Genomic DNA, 18,391 nt, shown 5'->3' on the forward strand with positions numbered 1-18,391 from the left:
CCCCTGGAGAAGAAAATGGCAACCCACTCCAGTATTCTTGCCTGGAGATTCCCGTGGACAGAGGAGCCTGGTGGGCTATACAGTCCATGGGGTCACACGACTGAGCAACTAACACACAAAAATAAGCCAAGCTGTAGACACGGCAGGAGACCTGGACCTCACTCAGGTCAGGGAACCGCTCTTTCAACAACACCCCACTAGACAGTCGCCTCATGACAGCTGCTGCCTGAAGAAGAGCAGGGGTGGAGGAAAGGCAGGCCCTGCCAGCCTGTCCTGGGATTCTTGGGTACCTGGCTGGCCTTTTGAGAGCACCAAAGCATCAGACGCCCGTCTTGAGAGCCCCACAAGTGTGAGTGTCTCCAAGACCTTGGACAAGAAGAGATACTGGGCCATCACCATATGTTTCTTTCAGGGAAGCACTGATGTGGCCGCATCATCCACGTCTGGGGCTGCCAACAACCAAGCGCTGGCGCTGGCAGGGCTGGATGACGTCCTGAGTGCTGAGGAAAGGCGCCACCTACGCTCATGAACTGCTAGGAACTGCACTCTTTCAAAATGGGAAGAAGGCAATTACTCCTTACAGAAAGTACCTGAATGATGACCATGGGAAATGTAATTAGGGAGAAAAAACAAATCAAAGTATAATTAGGGGCTGAGAAAGAATAATTGGAAAACAAAGATATTTTGGGAAAGGAGGACCTGTTGGAACAACTCTGGGAGCACGGAGCGCCAGGGGCGGCCGACTCACCTGTAGCACACGTTTTCCGTACATGGATTATGCACTTTGACGATGACGAAGACGTGTTGAAAGTGGGACCGGATGCTTTTTGGAGTAAAAGGAAGTGCTCCAGGCTCTTGGAAGACAATGGTCACGATGTCATTTCCTATATGCCTTTTCCTCAGGAGCTGCGGTCAGGGAAGTGAACACACACACACAGAGTTACAGACAAGGTTTTCTGTAAAAACAAGATATGTAAATATATACAGTGCACTCAGCTTTCAATTTCAAGGAGTTTGTTTTAGAGAAGCAGAGCTGTTCTTAGGAAGGTCAGGTTCCTCGATGTGGCCACGCTAAAAGACCGACGAAGAGAAAAGCCTCAATACTTAAGTTCATCTTTTACTTTAAAATGTAACTTTAAAATGTCATTCTCCCTCCTTTTCATCTGTATCATTTTTTTTTAACCCTGAAATAATAGCCCATTAGAGCTAAGATCGCTCTAAGGAGATTTGTAGGTTAAGCTCTCCAACGGAAAGGCAGGAGATGGCATGGCATCCAAGCGAAGGCACAGCAGTTCCAAGTCCTCACTTAGTGCATCAGGGGCTTCGTTCCGTCCGTGCGTCCACAGACACGTGCATTTCTGCGACAAAAATACAGAAGGCTGGGGGCTTCCTTGGTGGCTCCATGGCAGAGAATCTGCCTGCCAGTGCAGGAGACACAGGTTCAATCTCTGATCCAGGAGGATCCCACATGCTGTGCGACAACTAAGCCCACATGCCACAGTTATTGAGCCTGTGCTCTAGAGCCCGGGAGCCACAGCTACTGAGCCCACGTGCTGCAACTGCAGAAGCACGTGGCCCAAGAGCCCATGCTGCACAAGAGAAGCCCTCACGATGAGAAGCCCGTGTACTGCAACCAGAGAGCAGAGCCCGCTCAGCACAACTAGAGAAAAGCCCGTGCAGCAGCACAGACCCTGCTCAGCCATAAATGCATATATACAAATTTAAAAACAGTACAGGAGGCTGTTATTTTGGTGGCTAATATTTTCAAACTAATTAACTGAAATCTGGCCTTTTTAAAATGTATGTTGGAAACACAGAATCCACCAGATTAAGAGCTGGAAAGCCCAATAAATGACAAATGCAGAAGAGACAGAACCCCATAGTGGTAACACTGAATGTTTTCACTTGAGATGTTCCTTCTGCCAAGAACACTCCCTTCACCCCAAGTCTCTCCTAGACCACTCAGGTCTGAGCTACCACAACACCAGGAAAAATGTTCTTGGCAACACTGCGCATGCCCTGCAGCCACACTCCAAGCTCAAGGCAACAACACTGGCTGTCTTGTCCTCTTTAAGTCTTGGCTTCCTTCTCCTGTGTCAGGTCATAATCATCAGGAGGGCAGGAGACGTGTCTGACTGAGTTCTGGTCTCCTGGGTTCTAACGGCCTGCCCAGGACACAGCAGACACCCCCTACCCAATATGAATAACCAAAGATACAAATACACAATCACAGCCACACAACACTGCACAATAAAACACTGAACACCTCTGAATCCATGCTGATAAACCCATACACCCCATAAGCTGATGCACCTAAAGCCACTGGATCTGTGCTCAGAGTCTGTGATCCTCGGCTTTCATAGAGACAGTAATCTTTACAGGAGTCGGTGATGTCACTGCAGGAACAGGGTAATCTCAGGTAGTAAATCTCTCTTTACGAGCAATAACAAAGGCAACAAGCTTGTGTTCAAATTTATGTGGCACCTACAGAACATACTTCAGTGTAAAGAGCATTAAGTTCGACTTTTAAAACCTTTTAAACCCATATACAAAAAGGATTTCATTGTCAGGCCCCTGACTTGTGATTTAGCATGATAAAAGGCCTGGAAAAGTGGGAACGAAATGTCCATTCTTCCAGAATTCACTGCTTGCCAGTTAAATTGCTGATTCATATGCTGGAAAATTCCTATTTAAATCCCCACGGTTAAAGTTATAAACACACGAAAATTGTTTTACTGCCCAAGTGAAGTTTTGAAAGATATATTAATATCCATTAATGAGCCATCTGTTGTTTCAAAAATGTTTGTTGGATATTTAAGTATGAGGTGCCACTTCAGAAACATGTAAAAAAATCAGTAGCAAACTAGTCATATATTCACTGTGTTATTTACCCATTCATTCGTGGACACAGATGTTAGCTACAGTAAACATTTCACGGAAAGAAAAGAAAAGAAGGCAGGGACATATATCTAAAACAAGCACCATGGGATGCCCTGGCAGTCCAGTGGTTAGGACTCTGTGTTTCCACTGCAGGGGGCTCGGGTTCCATCCCTGGTCGCAGAATTAAGATTCCACATGCTAAGTGGTGCAGCCAAAGAAATAAAATACAATAAATAAAATGAGGACTTCTGCGGTGGTCCATTGGTTAAGAATCCGCCTTGCAGTGCAGGGGACATGGGTTTCACCCCTGGTTGGGGAACTAAGACCCCACATGATGCCGCAGAGCAACTAAGCCCTCGTGCCACAGCTAGAGAGAGTTCAAGCACCCCGACGAGAGATCCCGAAAGATGCCATGATGAAGCCTCATGCTGCGACAATGAATCCTCGAGCCACAGCTAAGACCCGAAGTAGCCAAATAAGCAAGCAGATAAAGAAATATTTTAAAACTTTTTAAATTAATAAAACAAAACAAACACCACGACAAGCTGAAAATGGTACAAGGCTAAGATAGTCTTCCTTCATATCCCCAATAAACTGAAACATATGATTTACATGTACTGTAATAGGACAAGAAAATTCAGGAACAAATGAAAAGTTTAAAAAAATAAACAAAAATATCTCACAATGTCTTCAGTGTATTTGCTGAGCGCAGATACAGTGGCTTATGCTGTACTTTACTCGAAACACAGGAATTCTCAGACTGGTGAGAAGACAGGGCTCATGGTGGCCAAGGCACACAGGGGACTCTGGGCCCCTCTTCCCCAGTGACCACCCTCCTGGCCAATCTTGCAGGGTGGTCTGGCGCATTACTCAGTGAAGTGTAGGTAGCTATTCCTCCCCATTTCTCTCCCTCCTGAAGGAAGATGTTGGGTCTGATCCCACACTTCACTTAGGGAAGCGCAATATTTAAAGCCCAAGTTAAAGGAAAATTTAAGGGTACTTATTTTGATAACATGCCGGTCTGCTTTTATCTCTTTTTAAACATATTCTTTTGCTTTGTAAAATGGGCTGCGCTCAGACGCTTAGAGTTGTGCCTGACTCTTTATGACCCCGTGGACTGTAGCCCGCCAGGCTCCTCTGTCCATGGGATTCTCCTAGGAATATTGGAGTAGGTTGCCATGTCCTCCTCCAGGGGATCTTCCCGACCCAGGGATGGAACCCTGACCTCTTACATCTCCTGCAATGGTAGGTGGATTTGTTACCACTAAAAATGTATTCTTTTGCTTTGTAAAACGGGCTAGAAATATTTTAAAAATTCTGGTTAATTTAACCATGATCACAGAATGCATTCTGTAGAAAAAGTGGGGGTGGGAAACATGCAGATTCATTAAGAAGAGGAAAATAACATCTCAAGCTCTTTGTAGAGAACAGCCCAAGAAAATGAACACCTGGCCCATTAACAGGATACTTGAGTCTCTTCAGAGACTAAAGTAATACATCTGGCAAATTCTCAGAAACATTACTCATTGTCGGACATTAAATAACCTAAGCAATTCTTGGGCTTCTTATACAAAGGTAAGGGTTCTCTTTTGTAGTTAGTTATATCCTGTTGTAACTGGTCAATGAAACTCTGTAGAATGGACTCCAGAAGTGAAAGGGAAAGGGCGTGGCAGCCTACATAGACCACAGTGGTCCACACAGGAAGGCAGGTTGCTGTTCACTAGAGGTCCCTGGTACTATTTCAGGAATTAAGGAATGATGACGTCTTCTAGGCCCTTCTAGACATAAGAAGCTCCTAACACTTGCTCGGCACCAAGACTGCCAACTCAGTGTCTTCAACTGAAAGAGTGAGTTAATAAATATTATATTAGATTTACATAGTCGGTTCTGCTAAATTCCCAACACTGGATTCAAGCTGTGAGACAGGAATAAGCTCTTGTTATGACAAGGGAAGTGAAAATGTGATTCTTCACCCAATTCCATGACGGAAAAGCATACAGATGCTACAGAAATAGCAACATGTGGGTTTAAATTTTCAATTCCTTCAACAAATTTCAGAGTTTCACAGGTCCAGTTTTAACTTGGTGCAACAACCAGAAGCAAGTGAAAACAATCTCCAGGCAGTCTCGTATGCATCAAAAATGGCATAAAGTTGAACCTGGTTAGATCTACTAGCCTCTATGCAAATAGGTTCATTTGTTACATTCTTTTTTAAAAAGCCTAGCAAGATAGGAAAACAAAACAAAACACGTTACACCTAATTTTGGAAGAAAGGGGAGAAGAGGCTACACATACATAAGAAAGTAGGTGAGATGTGGTTCAGAAAACGCCTCTAAATGTCAGTGATGTGAAAGCTTAATTTGAAACTGGAGAAGGCAGATCTCCAGATAGAGTTTCTTGTCTTAAAAAGCAAACAGGTGAAAATGAGCATGATTTCAAAGAGAAAACTGCATTGTTTAACAATCACAAGTTCTGAAATTCAAAGAGATGAGTGCAGAAGTGAGCAAAATATGAAATGTGTTCCCGTTCAAAAGAATAATCATAAATTCTGGATCTCAGTCCTTCAGGTGTCATCGGAAAGTCTGGCAGGATGAGCAGGGCTGATAAAGACTGATCTGGCCTGATCCTTCCAGACTGATCAGACAGTCTGACTGGTCACAACCCCCTTCTAGAGAGCCGCCTGTTGCTAGTCACTGCAGTAGGCACCTTGTGTCTGCTAACTTTGCTTAGAAAGTGTCTGCCCTTGGACTTCCCTGGCAGTCCAGTGGCTAAGACTCCGCATTTCCAGTGCAGTTGCGGGTGGGGGGACGTTTCAACCCCTAGTCGTAAACTAGATCCCACATGCTGCAACTAGAGATCCCACATGCTGTAATGAAACTGAAGATTCCTCATGCTGCAACGCAGACCCAGTGCCACCAATTTTTTTTTTTAGAAGTGTCTGCTCTTTACCTGCAAGGCTAGCTTCCCCTCCTTCAGAGACTCCCCTAATTTTGCACAATGCACACAGAACACACACGATACACATGCATGCAAACAACACACTGCCCCCGCCCATATACTCTATACTCAGAAACGCATACACCAGTGGGTAGAATTTCACTGTCGTTTTTAAGAGACATCTATAGAGCTTCCTGTATAATGAAATGGAAAAAGTGAACACGAAATAGTAGTCTGAGTAATAAGAAAGAGAGGGAAAACCCACACAAGTTACCACATAAATACAGAGGATCTATACTTAGAGAAGGAAAACCTTGCCTCTTCACTTTCATAAAAAAGTGACCACAATTAACCACTCTGATCTCAGATCAGCAAGAAGATACCAAATTTAATCGCCACTCCAAAGATGCATTTGCTGATTCACCATATAACGAATGTAAAAATATTACATACAATATTTTACCAACGACAAGAATAAATGTACAAACCAGTTCAGCAAAGCTGAATATTTTGGAAATGGAGAAACAAACCATGAATGTGGATGTTTAATGATTTAATAACAAAGTGAAGATAAGAAAGGATTATGAAGATACAAGTATTTCTCTTCTGAAAATGAGTAGTGCCAGCCTACTCAAAAAGCAATAATTCTTACTGTATAAGTATATATCCCCTTTTCTGGCCTGGGAATAGAGCTAATCATGAAAAGCTGAATAAGCACCTTATGCTTCCAAAATAGTCTAGATGCCTATTTATAGGTGAATCCAACAGCAGTCAGGACCTGCTTGTATAGAACTTAATGCAGTGGAACTTAATGAAGAACTTAATGAAGCTGAATGGTTCCTCAGCTTCCCTGGTGGCTCAGACAGTAAAGAAATCTGCCTGCAATGCAGGAGACCTAGGTTCAATCCCTGGGTTGGGAAGATCCCTGGAGGAGGAAATGGCAACTCACTCCAGCATTCTTGCCTGGAGAATTCCATGGACAGAGGAGCCTGGCGGGCTATAGACCGTGGGGTCACAAAAGAGCAGGACATGACGGAGCGACTAAGACTTTCACTTCAGTTCCTCAGCAATACCAACGAGGGACTGAGAAGTACGTACACACGCCTTCTGAGGCAGGGCTGGCCACTTGCCTAAGTTACATGGTGAAGGGTTCCAGCCTAAGAAGCTCTGTCACTATTACTGCTGTACATGTCAAGCCCATCCCTGGAAAAAGACCAGGATTCTTCAGATGGAATCTCAGAAACCCAGGGGTTCGGTCTTTTTCCTTAGGGACCTCCATGGATCTCAGATACCCCTTGCAAACAGAGCAGTTCTAACATGAAAGCATTTTTTTTTTTTTAAAGGAGGTTTACTCTGTGCCAGGACCATGCTACCTTTATCTGTTTTATATACTTAGCTTGAAGAAAAAGGTTTCTCTGCCAACGTGATGTTTGAAGCTAACCTGTGGGGATCTTTCCACTGATAACACCCCAGGATAGCTTAACTATGGTTTGTCTACAGGACAAGTGGGAGAGGAACAAGCACCCAGGGGAAACAGCCCTGGGAAAAGCGGACTGCCTGCCAAACAGACCTGGGGGACTTCACTGAAGAGGGAAAACATTCAGGAACGGGCTTCCTCATCACTCCCCAGGTCTGGCGAGGTTTTCTTTGTAAGAGTCAGACACTCCAAAGATTGAACTCTTCTGCAACTGTGGTGAACTCTCTACGTACTTTTTACTACATTTTGGAATAAGCTTTCAGCTTGATTTATTATAAGAACAAACACAAGAAATTCTATGTGATGTGGACGCATCTGGACCAGTTAAACAGTCACAGATATCATGGTGTTGATGAGGCTGATGTCAGAGGCACAATTCATGTACAGTTAACTGTGCTAAGCTGTGGCCTCAAAGAGCAGTCATGAGCCCAGATGGTCATTTCAGACACTTACGCCCTTGGTATTAACACAATCCATGGGCACAGGGTGGGTGGGTGAGGATTTGGCAAAGCAGCACAACCCACAAGAAAGCTGAAAAGTCGATGTTCCAAGACTGCGAAGAGCCATCACTGATCTATGACCAGAATATTCTGATGACAACTCACAATTAGCAAAATATTAAGTATCAAAGTTAAAATAGTTTTCTGAAATTGTTGATAAATTAGTCCCTTATTTTCTTAGCTATTCAGGCCTTAGCCTTTCCTAATAAATCTTTAGGATTGGGAACAGGATGATGAAATGCAAATTAAGTCATCTACAATACTTGTCCTCTATATCTCATAAGTTATAAATTGTAATAACCCCCCAAATTTATTGAGCACACTCTGTGCCAGGCACTACTTTAAGTGCTTTATACACATTAACTCCTCTGATTCTGTCAACTAAGAAACGTCCATTAATTCATTCACAAATGGTAACACTGCTCTCTGCATTCCGGGCATGTCTCTGTATGCATACAATACTCGGGAAAAGAGAAGAGGTAAAAGTCTCTGTCTTCAGCAATAAAGGAAAATAAAGCATAGAAAAATTTTTTTTGTGACCCAAGGTCACAAAGATAGTAGCTAGGAAATGCGGTTCTAGAATTCCTGCTCTTTACGACTGTATTTTTCTGTTGAAGATTTTATCCAACCTAGAAGGAGGAAGCCTCAAAGAAAGCCCTAGAATCACAGAATTCTAACACCAAGAGGAAGATGTTATGTATCATTTTGTCCAGATATACTCATGTGCGTCAAATCTCCTCAGGTCCAGACCTTTGGAAGGTATCACAAACATACCGCATCCTGTCTGTTTGAGCCCGGGTACAGACTCCTTCCTTCTCGGCACAAGGTTCCAAGCACCCACGACTGGCTACCTAGACCACATCCTCATTATACACTGCTGCTGCGGCTAAGTCGCTTCAGTCGTGTCTGACTGTGTGTGACCCTATGGACAGCAGCCCATCAGGCTCCTCCGTCCACAGGATTCTCCAGGCAAGAGTACTGGAGTGGGTTGCCATTTCCTTCTCCATCCTCATTATATAGTTATCACATTTCTTGAGAGACTAAGAATCTTTGCCAAGGCCACAAGGCAAGTAACTGGCCACGGTTAAGTTCAGAATGCAAGTCCAGTGATTTTTATCCCACACCCTACATTCTCATCCTTTTTACGTGATTACCTATGTTGAATACGTAAATTTCCCAATGAACCACATATAAGACCATACATATTCCATATATATAAAAGCAACTGAAAAAAGCATAACTTTTTTTTTTTAAACAATTCTCTAACTCTAATCTATCAGCATAACTTATTCAATGCCATGGATTCTCACTCAAGTTAAAAAAGATAAATGAAAATGGAACCAAATAAGTCTTTAGGCTATACAGTGTGTGATGTACTGTCTCAATGCAAGGGATTATTTTTTTTAAATCTCCCATTTGGGAAACTGAAAGCATTCATGTATTCCATCCACATTTTTGTGTGTAGGACCTTTCAGGGATAGTTTCAGTGAAAGAAAGTCAGGTATAAAGAACTCAAAAAACCACCATTTTAATTACAGTTCAATAAAAAGGGGGTAGAGGAATCTAGTATTGAGCTCTGATAAGAGCAAAGTGAAATGAGCTTTGGAATTCCAGAGGCTGCCACCTGAGAAACAATGGAGTGGATTCAGTTTGGAGTCCACCAGGGGCTTCCCCGGCGGTCCCATGGTTAATGCAGGGATGGGGGCTGGATCCTCGATCCGGGAACTAAGATCCCACATGCAACGGGGCAACTAAGCCCGCAGGCCGTAACTGCTGAGCCTGCATGCCGCAACTAGAGAGCCAGTGCGCAACAGAAGGTCGAGGGTGCTGGAAGTAGGAACTGACACAGCCAAGTAGATAAATCATTTTTTTTAAGTGACTCAGGTAATTGGGGAGTGGCAGGACCCTGGGGTTCAAACGCTCCGTAAGTGGGGTCCAAAGGCACTCGTTCTATTTCTACTAATGTGTTGACAAGTTCTCTGGGTTTGAGTTAAGCCCTGCGAGATTTCTGAGCAGCAACTCACCTCGAATTTAATTATTGGATGATTCGTTAAGTATCTGCAGGACAACTGCATGGTCTAAATTGAGCTTCTTAATAAGAGTCCCATGGACTGCAAGGAGATCCAACTAGTTCATTCTAAAGGAGATCAGTCCTGGGTGTTCTTTGGAAGGAATGATGCTAAAGCTGAAACTCCAGTACTTTGGCCACCTCATGCGAAGAGTTGACTCATTGGAAAAGGCCCCGATGCTGGGAGGGATTGGGGGCAAGAGGAGAAGGGGACGACAGAGGATGAGATGGCTGGATGGCATCACAGACTTGATGGACTTGAGTTTGAGTGAACTCCGGGAGTTGGTGATGGACAGGGAGGCCTGGCATGCTGTGATTCATGGGGTCGCAAAGAGTCGGACGTGACTGAGCGACTGAACTGAACTGAACTGAATATCTAGTGAGTCCACATGGCATTATTCCAAATAAATGTTTTAAGAGCTGGAAATCCCTTAGTTTACAATATATGTATACAAATTCATACACGTGATCTAGGGATTGTATCTCCATCTCATAAAAAACATAGACATGTGATCAAAAGATAGATCCTCTGAAGGTAGTGGGCAGAGCTCGGATTACTAGAAAACCCTGTAGAATATACAAGATGGACAAGGGGCTGAGGTCAAGTGTTAGGAAGAAAAAACCCATCTAGCAATTACTCCAAGAAGATGAATAAACAGAGGAGCTGCAGCCCCGAACAGGACAAATGAGGCTGGGGGCCGGGGACCTCCTTCTCTTCCTGGCTGTGAGATCTAAGGTGGTTCTTGCCGCCTGGGGACAGGACAAGTAGCCTCTTCGGAAAGAAGCATCCTTTGACAACCTTCATGGAATTTCATGAGCACTCAGAAAACACATAAAAAAAAAAAAAGGCCAGTTCTCTGCAACAATTAAGTTTCATTCATTTGACAGATACTTACTGAACAGCTACTATGTAGTCTTTGGTGCTTTAATTTAGAGCAAAGGATTGCAGTTAAGTGACATCAGGAAAACACAGTTTTCTTAAACATGAAAACAAACTTTGCTTTAACTCTGGGTTTGCCCCCAAATATAATCAAACTCCTAAAATTAAAGAATGCCACAAGTGAGTTATAACATACTTTCTTCTTATCTACCCACATGCAGAAATCAAAGCTCAGGTTACATCTGCCGACTTTTTTTGCGATCTGTAATTAATAAGGTTGACACTGGTTCCCATTAAAGTTTTGCTTGGCAAGCAATTCAGGTGAGTGTGGGAGAGTATTTAAGTTTTGTAAGAAAAAAGTGCAATGAAACTTGTGCAGTAATAATCACTTTAAAGCCCAAATGCTTCCCAATGATAAGAGTCAAAGATTATTAATGCCATTTAAGGAAAAAAAAAAAAACCCCAGCAATTCTTTGCAAACTCTGAATACACTAATACCATCAAAGAGCTGCCCGTGGGTTGGCACGTGCTGTGGAAGTGGCGGGGAGGCTGTACCTGCTGCCTGTTGTTCGGCGTGTGGGGGAGCATGGTGCACACGTGGAACATGAGCTCGTAGTCTTTGTATGTCGTGTACAGGGAGTGCGTTCCTGTAGAATCAGCTGAAAACAAAGATTAATTACAAGAACAAGTCAGGCCACTGCAGATTAGCAATTCAACACTTAGAAGGTCATTATCACAAAAGGCAATTCAACTGAAAGGAACAGACGGCCCAAGTATAAAGGAGCAGTGTCTCGGTGGCGGCCCTGCTGCGCTCACAGGCACTGTTTCTACCACTTTCCAGCCCGTGGCAGCTGCCTGGGTTTTCTTCATTTGCTCGCACACGTGCTTTCTACTGAACACATGGTTTCCCCTCTCTGCTCTTCTGCATTCTTGCCTTCCCAGGGCTGATGACCCGCATGGGAGAGATGCTTCAGCCACGAGGGATACAGATGAAGAGAAGAGGAGGAGGTATGGTCTGGCGCAGGTCTGGGTGCAATGATTAAATGGGGCTGAGCTAGTCAGAAGCTGTCCTTGCCCCATGTTGCACGCACGCGAGTGTGTGTGTGTGTTTACAGTTAATTCTTATTCTTGGGCACTTGACCCTCCAGAACTCAGAAAAATGAAACAGGATTGACTTCGTATGGAAATGAGGACAAAAGATACTAAGGATTTCTTTCCTGAATCATGGAACTAATTTTCTTTTCTTTTCAACAGGCAATGCGACGATGCAGTCATATGATTAAGACCAAGGAGAATGAATGAGATCTCTTACTGTATATTATGCACTGACACATGTTAAAAAACTATGACATCTGAATCCCTGTTAATCATACAGCTATTCATCTTTTCAAAAGCAGAATGATTCTTTGCAAATTCAAGACCCATCTGTATCATCAACAGATTACCTCACTGAGAATTTCAGACCCCAAGTCAACATGGCGACTATAAAACACCTAAGTAATGATTTTAGGATGGGGTTTTGAACCACCCTGCATACGGATAAAGATAAAAAGATAAACAGAAATTAAGAGGTAAACAATTCTTACTGTCTTTCACAATCCTTAATCTATATCTATTTTTCCACCTTTTAAAGAACAAGGAACAATACCATTCAATATTATTTAAAATGAAGTTTATTCTATTGGGTTTATTGGGAAAACTCTAAATAGTTACCTAGGGCTAACTCTTTTTTTTTTAATCTGAAATTTAAAACTTTTTACTTTAAAAATATTAAAACACTTAATCTTCATGAGCATTTATTATTTTCTTTCTAAATCATGTAATATTTTTTTTATTTCCAGCATTTATATCCAATTCAGAAATAGTCCTGAAAATACTTTAGAAAAAAAATATACAGTTTTGCACCGAAAAGGCAGTCATAGAAGGCAATTTCATGAGTAAGGGGAGTATGTAGAATGTTTATCTATGGATACTGGTAGATCAACTCGCAGATGGTCAGAGAGGATGTTCATCTAATAAGCTGTATACTATCTAGTCCCCAAATAAAGACATTTTCTCTTCTAACTATTCATTAAACGCATATTTGTTATTTTTTCATAGGACTTTCTAGGGAGTAATCCTCCATTTCAACTGTCTTCTCTTAGGATCTTGACAGTAAAAGTGGCTTTGGAAGTGAGCAGACCAGTCACGAAGGAACGATGACTGTTCTCTCCATGAAGAAATAACAGTGAAGGTCAGAGGATGAACTAACCCGCAGGTTCAAGGACTCCCATCATAACACTTCCTCAGATGTTTAAAACTCAGTACGAGAAATGCTGACAGATGCTTAAGAGTCTGGTTAGCGGGCTTCAGATTCAGGAAATTGCAGTGAAAAAAGAAAAGTGCAATTCTGAGGGGAAGGGGGAGAAACACTTTAAAAAATGTGGTCATAGCTTGTCTATCCCAAGCCCATACTGAAGGATGAATTTTAGAAATTAAGCATTTTTAAAGTTTTCATCTCAACTATCAGCATGGCAACGGGAAAGGTAAACTCACAAGCTTGGTGGGGTTTGCTGCAAATATTTCTACTAAAAAAGAGATACAGGGTCATCTATGGCAGTCTTCGGTTTTATCTCTGCACCTAACTAAAGAAAGTGGCCACAGCCTTGCGTCTGTTTTCTACAGCTCAGCAAAGCAACTTAGCGGCTCATGGCCCTTCTGTGCCTACCCCACGTCATTCTGTACTTAAGAGAGAAACGGCTCATTTTAAAGCTGGAGGGGACATCTCATATACTCTAGCCCAAATACTCTGAATTTTCTTTGTGAATAAAATATGGCCCAGATTTTACCAAGGTCCTGCAGCAGGCAGAATTAAAACTGAAACAGAGGGGGCCTTCCCTGGTGGTCCAGTGGTTAGGAATCCACCTTCCAATGCAGGGGACGTGGGTTCAATTCCTGGTTGGAGAACTAAGACCCCACCTGCCTCTGGGCCACTAAGCCCACTGGCAACAACTGGAGATGCTCATATGCCAACCCCACATGCAACAACTAAGACCCATTGCAGACAAAAATAAATAAATAAACATTAAAAAATTAAACACAATTCTCCTGAACTTAAGGTTTTCTTGCCTACTGCATAAAAGGCATAACTTTCATCCGACCATTCTATGAAACACAACTCTTAGAAAGTTCCTCTAAAGGGAAGACGTGCCATGATTTCTTTGTCTCTCATAGAACATCTTGCTCATAACAATATGAATCAACATGTCAAAATTTTGTTCTTATTTCCTTGAGCTAACATGATTAGCATGACATCTGTAATGTATAAAAGATATCTCCTAGGTCATAAAAACTCAAAGCTGATGTCAATTCTGTACAGAAGGAAAAAAAGTATTTGCACTACCTACGCTGTAGTTTTATAGAATGTATACACCAGGAGCTTTTAAAATGTTCCCTCATCCCTCCCACAGCAGAAGGACAGCAGACATGCAGAGCAGCAATGAGCCCATGAAGAATGAGCTCATTCTGCAGGAAGGCGTCCCTAAGGGCAGCTTGCTAGCACTGCTGGCGGTTGTATGGTAGTCTGTAGGTAAGGGGAGTTTGGCAGAGAAAAAAGAAAGAAAATTCAGAAAAGGCCTCAATGATCTTTCTTAAAAGAAGTGGACACTCACAATAGGTATCATATATTACTTTCTAACCTTTACATTTCTGAGGCATGAGCAATGCACATTCAACTTAATAGTCAAGCCCCAACCTTGACATCAGTGGAAGACACACAGGGCCTGTACGTGAGCCAACTTTTCTCCAGATCTTGTGATCTATCCTCTAAGTGTCACTTTCAAAAACAGAAAAACAAATATTGCATATAAGCACTTACAAATGGAATCTAGCAGAACAGTACTGATGAATCTATCTGCAGGGAAGGAACGGAGACATGGATATAGAGAATGGACTGGACGCAGTGAGAGGAGAGGTGAGGAGGAACTGATAAAGTAGCACTGTCAAATATATACAATGATGTGTGGTAAAGAATCTGCCTGCCAAGCAGGAAACTCAGGTTCAGTCCCTGGGTCAGGAAGATCCCCTGGAGGAGGAAACGGCAACCCACTCCAGCATTCTTGCCTGGAGAATCCCATGTGCAGAGGAGCCTGGCGGGCTACAGTCCATGGAGTCAAAAATGAGTCAGATCGACTGAGGCAACAGAGCACACGTGTAAAACAGATAGCCGCTGGGAAGCTGTCGTACAGCACAGGGAGCTCAAGCCTGTACTCTGTGATGACCTAGAAAGGTGGGATGGGAGGGGGGCTCACGAGGGAGGGAGGCTCAAGATAAGTATACTTATGGCTGACTCACACTGTTGCATGGCAGAAACCAACACAATGTGGTAAAGCAATTATCTTCCAGGTAAACAAAGACCGAAACCCCAGAACTGATGACAAGCCAGGCACAGGGAGAGTGGCACCACTCTGTTGTAGGCAAGTATCACTGATGGTCGCAAGGTGAGCAGACCTGGGGCCACAGGGCCTTGGTTCCAACCCTGGCTGATGCTCCCCGGGACAGGTTCCCACTGACCCCTCCTAGAGGGCTGGATGCCCTCACAGATCCATCTTTTACTCACTCTTCAGTAAAAGGGCAAGAAGCAAATCACTGCTTGACAATAAGCAGAATTTCCCCAAATACACAAAATTACCCTACCTGGTGTTTTCAGGTGTGTTGAGAGCAACTAAGTAACAACACAGATACAAAGGTTGAATATTTAGTCTATGAGGACCATAAGGAACAGGATTATCGAAATGAAGGGACAAGACAAATTCACACACAGGAGGGAACCCACAGGTGCCCCACTTGAGAGAATCTGACCAAGGTCCTTGGAAAACAGGATGTATCAGCTTTTTAATCAGAGCTTCAGCTCCCCGGGTAATACCATGAAATAGGCTATGAACAAGATAAGGCTGCAAGCATGGCCTGCATGGATGTGGAAATATTTAGACATTTCAGAAATGAATGCAAGGTTTGGTCAAGCTGCAGTGGGACAGGATGGAACACAGAGGTGAGGCGAAAAGAAAAAAGAACATACTAAAAGATTCTTCACAGAATACTGGGGGGATCTCTGCTCTTGTTACAAAGGAAGAAGAACTGACCTTTTGAGAGTATGTCAGACACAATGCCCTTGGGAAATGCGCTTTCCTTGCTCATCTGAGTGCATGGGTGTGCTTAGTTGCTCAGTCGTGTCCGACTTTGGGACCCCATGAACTGTAGCCCACCCGCTCCTCTGTCCATGGAATTCTCCAGGCAAGAATACTGCAGTGGGTAGCCATTCCCTTCTCCAGGGGATTTTCCTGACCCAGGGATCGAACCCAGGTCTCCTGCATTGCAGACGGATACTTTACCACCTGAGCTACCAGGGAAGCCCCCTGCTCATCTGAGGAAATCGCAACTCCATCCCCAATAAGCTGGCTCAGCCGCTGCTGGGGTCAGGAACAGGAGGGCGCAGGACTACTCACTTAGATGTCTGCGGTGTGCCTACCTTTGGGGAATTAAATTTGTGCAGACACCCAAGTCTGAAGCTTACTTTTATTGTCCAGCTGAGCTCGATATTTACTAAATCCTTTCAGCCGCACTCTCTGGCCCAGCAGATCAAGGAATTCTTCAAAAGCTGGACCTGCCGTCTCGTTGTTATACATTTCCTCTTCGGTACTCTGGCCAGCTTTGCAGTACAGAATCCCAATCTTGTGCTGAAAGCTCAGCTGAAACGAGGGAGAAAGGTAAATTACTTGGCAAAAAGTATCAGACAAGTACACCTGAAACTAACACAATATTGTAAATCAACTATGTTGTTAGTCGCTCAGTCATGTCTGACACTTTGTGACTCCATGAACTGCAGCCCGCCAGGCTCCTCTGTCCATGGGATTTTTCAGGCAAGAATACTGAAGTGGGTACTATTCCCTTCTCCAGGGGATCTTCCTGACCCATGGAATGAACCTGGGTCTCCCGCATTGCAGGTAGATTCTTTACCGTCTGAGCCACCAGGGAACTTCAATGTAAAACATAAAATTAATTAAAAAAATTAAAAAGCATCACACAAGCTAACTTCAGTAAAATTAAAATTACAGGAGCTGAGAATTCTGTTCACAGGAAAGCATGCCAGGACAACTTCCAGAAGCTAAAAAAAGTAATCAACTGTCATTCTGCAAAACCCTACAAAATCATAACAAACCCAGAGACCTGAAAATAACAGCTGGAGAAATGTCAGACAACCTAAAAAATACAGTGAATGGCCTTGCCTACATGGGAGTTTGCAGGTTTCCAAAACAGACAGCTAGGTTCAAGCATTTATTTAAAAATAGAGCTGTGCAAACATCTTATACCCTCTATATAGTAAATAGCATTATCTTCGAAGTTAGAAAGAAAAAAAGAGCTGTATATTTTCAGAAGTTTTCCCTCTCTGGTTCTTAATGCTTTTTTGTTGTCATTATTTGAACATTCATGGAAATATGAAAGACTGTAATGGAAAAAACAAATCAAATTACGGTCTGGGGAGGAAAGACTCCCACTGCAAATTGTGATCCATGTACATTGACAGAACAATGTCTTATTTCCATAAAAGTAACTCTGGCTGAGCCATTACAGTCATTTCTACACTTCTGACTATCTTGAAAACATCTGCTAAATATACAATAGACCATAAAGAACTTTAATAGCAACTGAAGGGTTCCGGCTATAATTCTGTCTCTCTGTCCATCCATGCCATGATGGAAGGTATCACACTACTTCCTCCTAAGGCAGGGGAGACAGCTTTTTTATTTTCCCCAAAGAGGAAGTACCCATCAATCACAAAAGCAGGGCACTTTTTCCTGCTATAGCAGCAATCTGAGCCTCAAAGACTGACAGATTATCAGCCCTCCCCAATTCCCTAAAGACAGCTGTCCACAACACTGTTCACTTTTATTACCAAACTGTAAAACAGAGCCTTTAATCAAAACTCAGAGATGACTGTATCAGTAAAATAAGGCAAAATGGTACTAATTTCTCTTGAGTAGCAAAGTGATGACAGCAGTCTCATCCGAGTGACCTATGACACTTACAATCCAAGAAAGGGAGGGATCCGCCTGCTATGCATTTCAGTGGAGATGCTGGGGAAGCTCAGAGCTGAGCAGGCAGCAGAGCACCAGTACACATGCTGCACCCTAAGAGCTACAGGGGAGGGGAGGGACCAAAGAGATGATTCCCTGTTCACCATCTGACCCGATGCGCCACCTATAGCGATGGCTCCTAGGGCTCGGGGAAGGGAGGCGGAGACAGCACACAGGCCTGATGTTCCTGTCTGAGCCTGAATCACCCAAATCACACTGTGAGGACAAGGTTCCAGGCGCCGAGTGTGGGCCTGTGAGATGCTGGGTTTAAGCTATTAGTATTATGAATTGTGCTGATTCCCTGGTGGCTCAGTGGGGAAGAATCTGCCTGCAATGCAGGAGACACAGGTTCAACCCCTGGGTCGGGAAGACCCCCTGGAGGAGGGAATGGCTCCCCACTCCAGTACCCTTGCCTAGAGAATCCCATGGACAGAGGACCCTGGCAGAGAGTCAGACATGACTGAGCGACTAACATTTACTTACTGGGTCTTTAGTAACATTAAGACAAAAAACATTTCCATGCACCCAGGGACTGAG

General features: G+C 43.4%; 1 protein-coding gene across 8 annotated transcripts in view; it reads right to left on the reverse strand.

The window, feature by feature from the left end:
- SIPA1L2 (signal induced proliferation associated 1 like 2) overlaps window positions 1–18,391 on the reverse strand; it is a 247,297-nt gene that overhangs the window by 71,675 nt on the left and 157,231 nt on the right. For all 8 annotated transcript variants that reach the window (XM_061404830.1, XM_061404833.1, XM_061404836.1 and 5 more), the window contains 3 exons: window positions 16,294–16,468; window positions 11,298–11,401; window positions 749–906 (listed from right to left, as the gene is read on the reverse strand). In XM_061404830.1, the coding sequence (XP_061260814.1) occupies window positions 749–906; window positions 11,298–11,401; window positions 16,294–16,468 (437 nt within the window). The remainder of the gene's footprint in view (window positions 1–748; window positions 907–11,297; window positions 11,402–16,293; window positions 16,469–18,391) is intronic.

Source organism: Bos javanicus, chromosome 28 (genome assembly GCF_032452875.1).
Source record: "Bos javanicus breed banteng chromosome 28, ARS-OSU_banteng_1.0, whole genome shotgun sequence".
Classification (NCBI taxonomy): Eukaryota; Metazoa; Chordata; class Mammalia; order Artiodactyla; family Bovidae; genus Bos; species Bos javanicus.